Here is a 5,910-nt window from a genome sequence, read left to right as displayed (position 1 = left end):
ACTGTACACATCACTCTTCTCATTTAGCTTACATGTGTACGCATATTCTGCATTCCATAGTGCAGAAAACAGTCAAAATATGCAGCAAGTTCCCAAAAATTATCTATAGGAAAACATGATAATTTTGATTATGTACAGCAAATTACACCAATTTGGACTGCAGAATGTGACTAGCTAAGCAAGCATTGCCGAACAAGCCTTTAATCATAAAATTTTCAAATAAGTTTGAAAACTCAACCATATTAGAATTAATTTTAATATTATAGATATTAAATTTAAATTTAATAAAATTTAATGCTAATAATTTAAAATAAAAAAGGGTAATGTTAATTAACAAAAATGAAGAGAAGAAGAAACGAAAAATAGAAGATGAAGGAAAATGAAAAATTGAAGGAGATTGAGAGTATAGCTGATTGATTTAGGAACAAAAAGGAGTGGCTTTTATTTTACCAAGTGTCTCCCTTTCATTGATCAATGCACAATTATTCCATAAGTCCTTCTGTATTTAGAAAATTCACTTTTATAGTTCTTTGTCTTTCAAATTCCTCCATTCTGACCCTACTTTTAAATTTCCACTTCATATAATATTTTGGCACCATCCTTTTTGTGATCAATGTTATTTAATTTTTTTTAATAATTATTTATTTAATAATGTAACCTAAATTTTAAACTAAATTTCTTTCTTGTCAAATATGTTTGCTTATTTTTATAGGTTATATTTCTAACTATCAATTTATTAGATAATGGCTCCTAGTAAAGGATGGATGGATCTTGTTGGTGATCGTCTTAATGATGTATATTTACGTGGGGTTGAGGAATTTTTAGACTATGCTTTTAGAAAAACTGGGAGGCATGGGGATATACATTGTCCATGTGTCAAGTGTAGTAATACGTATTCCGCCACACGAGAAGTGGTAGGGACACATCTCAAGGTGTATGGAATAATACGTAATTGTACATTTTGGTATCACCATGGAGAAAGGGTAGGTGAATCAGAATCTAATTTAGAAAGTGTTCAACAAAGTGAAGATGAGCCTAGCAATGAGATGCATGACATTTTAAGGGATTTGTATCCAGAGTTTTGTGGTCAAGATACAAATGATATGGATACGGATATCTTCGCTTGTGATATTCATAAAGAGGAACCGAATGAGGAAGCGAATAAATTCTATAGGTTACTAAGAGATTTTGAGCAACCATTATACCAAGTTTCTAAGAGCTCAAAGTTATCTTGCTTAGTCAAATTGCTCCATATCAAGAGCCTTGGTCGATGGAGTAATGAGTCATTTACTATGTTATTGCAATTATTGAAAGATGAATTATTACCTCAAGGATCTAATTTGCCACAATCGTATTATGATGCAAAGAAAGTAATTCAAGATCTTGGTCTCTCATACAAAAAAATTGATGCATGTGTAAATAATTGCATGTTATATTGGAAAGAGGATGAGAGGCTAGATTTTTGTAAGATTTGAAGCTATTCTTGATGGAAGACTGATAAATATATTGGGGAAGACAAGGTTAAAACCAATGGGAAGAGAATACCAAAAAAAATTATGCGTTACTTTCCACTAAAGCCAAGACTTCAAAGATTGTTTATGTCCACAAAGACAGCGTCTTTGATGAGATGGCATAAAGATAAAAGGGTAGATGATGGAGTGATGAGACACCCTGCTGATTCAATGGCATGGATTTCCTTTGAAAAACTACATCCAAATTTTGCCTCAGACTCTCGCAATGTGAGACTAGGCCTTGCTAGTGATGGATTTCAACCTTTTGTCAATTCAAAAATGCCATATAGTGTTTGGCCAGTTTTACTCATTCCATACAATTTGCCACCTTGGATGTGCATGAAACAATCAAATTTTATTTTATCAATGCTTATTCCAGGTCCTGAGGGTCCGGAGATGCAATTGATATCTATCTTCAACCTTTGGTAGAAGAACTAAGAGAGTTATGGGAAACTAGCATTGATACATTTGATGCATATGCACAATAGAATTTCAAGTTACATGTAGTTTTACTATGGACTATCAATGATTTCCCTGCATATGCGAACTTATCAGGTTGGAGTACTAAGGGAAAGTTGGCTTGTCTTTGTTGTAATAAAGACACCTGTTGGATGAGGTTGGCCAATGGAGGCAAGCAATGTTATATGGGTCATCGGCGATATCTTCCTCTTAATCACAAATGGAGAAATGATAGTGAATCTTTTGATGGCACAAGGGAGCGAGGGTTACCACCCAAGCCACTTTCAGGAAATGATATACTTGATCAAGTGAAAATTCTTGAAGGGGTCATATTAACTAAGGCTCCTCATATGAAGAAAGCAATCTCACATGATGGTAGGGGGGACAATTGGAATAAAAAGAGTATATTCTTTGACCTTCCATATTGGTGGACCTTATTGCTACGTCACAACTTAGATGTCATGCACATTAAAAAGAATATATGTGATAATATACTAGGGACAATCATGAACATAAAGGGAAAAACTAAAGACGGCAATATTTCTCTTTGTGTAAACATGAAAGAGAGTAAAATCTCAGGATTAAAGAGTCATGATTGTCACGTTCTTCTATTACATATACTTCCTCTTGCAATACGTGGTTTACTTCCTAAAGTAGTATATGAACCACTTGTTGAGCTGTCATTGTTCTTCACTCATTTAGGAGCAAAGTCATTAAAGGTAGATGTATTGGAGCAATTAGAAAAGCAAATTCCTATAACTCTTTGCAAGCTAGAAAGGATCTTTCCACCTTCATTCTTTGACATTATGGTGCATTTGCCTATGCATTTGGCTAATGAAGCTAAAATTGGTGGACCAGTACAATATCGTTGGATGTACCCAATAGAACGAGCATTACATTCATTTAAGTCATGTATTCGTAATAGAGCTTGTGTAGAGGGTTCAATTACAGATGCATACATTGCAAATGAGTGCATGACTCTTTGCTCAAGGTACTTCCATGGCATTGAGACAAAGTTCAATCGAATGGAGCGCAACTATGATGGTGGCAGTAATAAAAATAAAGGAGGCTTATCAATTTTCTCCAAAGTAGGACGAGGATTAGGTGCCAGTAAAACTCGTGATCTTGATACACAGGAGTGGGAGCAAGCTCATATTTATGTATTAAAGAATTGTGATGAAGTCTAGCCATACATCGAGTATGATATTTTTTTTTTTGTTTATTCATATTGTATTTACTCTTTTTTTTTTAATTTATCACAATCGCCTATAACCTCTTTTTTTTTTTTTTTTGCCCCCTAGAGAGTATTCACAATTGCCAGCAACCAATTTAGTAGGTATGTCAAAAGGTCAATGGAATAAAAATTTTGTTAGATGGTTTAAGACGAAAGTAAGTACACTTTAAGTTTTGTATGTATTTTGAGTAATTAATTATTTCAATTGTTTGTAACCATTAAGAATTGATTTTTCACTTTTTCAAACAAATTTTTTTTATAGGTTGCATGGTTGCATAAAAATGACTCAAGTCCAATGATGGGAACCCTACTCTCATTATCACGCGGTCCTACTCGATATGTGACATCTTTTTATGGTTGCATTGTTAATGGGTATAGGTTTCATATTGAATCTCATGACAAAGGTTTGAGGACACAAAATAGTGTAGTTGTTGTAATTGGAGATATTGGTGATGAAGTTAACAACATAGATTACTATGGTGTCTTAATTGATATTATTCAATTGCAATATCTTAGAGGAAGATGTGTGGTGTTATTTTGTTGCAATTGGTGGGATGTTTATGATCGAGTGAGGGGGGGGGGGGGTTAAGATTGATGAATAGGGGGGGGGGTAGTGTTAACTACAAATGAACCTTTCATATTGGCTAACCAAGCATCACAAGTCTTTTATGTTCCAGACAATATTCACAAAGGCTGGCATTGTGTGATAAAGGCACATCCTCGAGATTCCTATGACATCCCATTAGAAGAAGATATTGACCTGTTTGATTTGAATCAATTAGGTGAAGCATATCAAGTCGATGAATCATCAATCTTGAATCTGGAGAAACAACTACAGTTGATGCAAATGACCAAATTAGTTGGAAGAGGATGGATATAGAGCCACAAATAATTGATATATCTTCAACACAGAAGAAAAGAAAACATGGATCATGAAGTTTATTTAATTATTATTGTTTGAATGCTAGTGTATAATGTTTCTTTTCAAAATAAACTCTACAATATATACATAATTTATTTTGGATGTTTATGTGTAATTAAGTTATTCAATGTAGTTTATATTTCATTTTGTCTTTTTCCCATATTTTATTTATGTTGTTTCCCATATTTATTTATGTCATGATATATTTTGTTGGTTTGAAAAAAAATTCACATATATTTGATGTGCTAATATTCCAGGTAAATGACGCTAGAAATGGGGTCACAAAAAAAGAAAGGACCTAGGACAAATATAGTGAAGAGTTCATTTATACAACCGGGTGCATTAAGAAGGGCAAGGGGACATGGACATCAATCAAGGTCATTTTTACCTATGACATCCACACAAAGTCAAACTGCATCAATTGCACGTTGTTCGTTAGAGCTACATAATCACATCTCTCTTTTTCGAGATGTTGATCATAGGGAAGAAGATGGTGGAGTACAAGAACAAATACTTGAACAAGTACATGAAGGTTCAACTCCTATTTTTCTATTTCATTTAGGGTTATGAATTTAGTTTACATTAATAATTTACTTTTTATTTTTAATATTGATAGATTTTGATACTGCAGAATGTAATACAACAAGGCAACATCAAAGTAATAATAATCCAGCTCAGGAAGAAACACAAGAAGGTTCAAATAATTATTGTCATATGTATTATTAATAATTTATATTTATTATTGATGCATTATTTCTATATCATTAATGAAGTTTTAAGGACTTTTTTATTTAGGTATTTCCACTATACAAAAGAAGAGAAAAACAAGAGGAATGAACAAGGGTAAAAAGATTGCAGCACTTAAGGATGGAGAGAAACTGGATGTGGTTTTTTATAATAATCGAGTTGTTGGAGAAAATCATGCAGAATGGTCAAGACATTTGGGCAAAATAGTGTGTGACCCAAACATTTGTCCAATAAGAGTGCACTCATGGAAGCAAATTGGAGAAGATGCAAAAGATCATATGTGCGATTCAGTCAAGGTACCTTTATTTTTAATAAAATATTTGATTAATTTAATTTGCATCTATTCATTCATTCTTTTTTTTTTTGTAGGAGAAATTTAAAAATGTTGACATTGAGCTATATCGAGAAAAGACTTTAGAGCATATGAATCATTTGTGGAATAATTGGAGAGGGGATTTGAAACGCTACAATATAAAGCCTTGTGGTTCTTTTCCAGAGATGTTGAAAAATGTTCCTCAAGGGATGCATCAAGAAGATTGAGAGTGGTTAGTTAAGAACCATTTTTGCACCAAAAAATTTAAGGTATGACATTTTATTTTACCAGTATTAGAAATTATGTAAATTAAATATAAGTATTTTTATCTTTAGTTTTATTAATTTTTAGAAGGGTTAACATAATGTTTTTAAATATTTTTTTTAATGTAGGAAACAAGTGTTCGAAACTCTGAAAATAGGAAAAATTTAACTATGCTTCATCGTACTGGTAGCAAACCTTACAGACAAACTATCTATGATTTGGTAATGTTAGTGAAATTTTTTCATGCTTTTGCATTTTAGAGATTAAATAAATTATGCTATTGTGTAACAATATCGTATTTTGTAAAGGGAGGCAATGATGGCAATCCACCAGATATTGGAACTATATTCTTTGAAACTCATAAGAAGGGTGCAAATTTGGTTGACTCTAATGTTCAAGAGAAATATGTATGCTATATTACTTTTATTGCAAATCTGTTTCTTTTCATAAATTGTTTTAT

At 32.5% G+C, this 5,910-nt stretch overlaps 1 protein-coding gene across 1 annotated transcript; it reads left to right on the top strand.

The window, feature by feature from the left end:
• Positions 1 to 743: 743 nt before the first annotated feature.
• LOC110631536 (uncharacterized) lies at positions 744 to 4,084 on the top strand. The gene is made up of 5 exons (XM_058142669.1): positions 744 to 1,370; positions 1,494 to 1,890; positions 2,067 to 3,130; positions 3,467 to 3,728; positions 3,882 to 4,084. Exons 1-5 carry the CDS (start codon positions 744 to 746, stop codon positions 4,082 to 4,084), a joined length of 2,553 nt encoding a protein of 850 aa, XP_057998652.1.
• The last annotated feature ends 1,826 nt before the right edge of the window (positions 4,085 to 5,910 follow it).

Source organism: Hevea brasiliensis, unplaced genomic scaffold, assembly GCF_030052815.1.
Source record: "Hevea brasiliensis isolate MT/VB/25A 57/8 unplaced genomic scaffold, ASM3005281v1 Scaf63, whole genome shotgun sequence".
Classification (NCBI taxonomy): domain Eukaryota; kingdom Viridiplantae; phylum Streptophyta; class Magnoliopsida; order Malpighiales; family Euphorbiaceae; genus Hevea; species Hevea brasiliensis.
The sequence above is the reverse complement of the archived record's forward strand: the minus strand, read 5'-3'. Positions and strand labels throughout refer to the sequence as shown.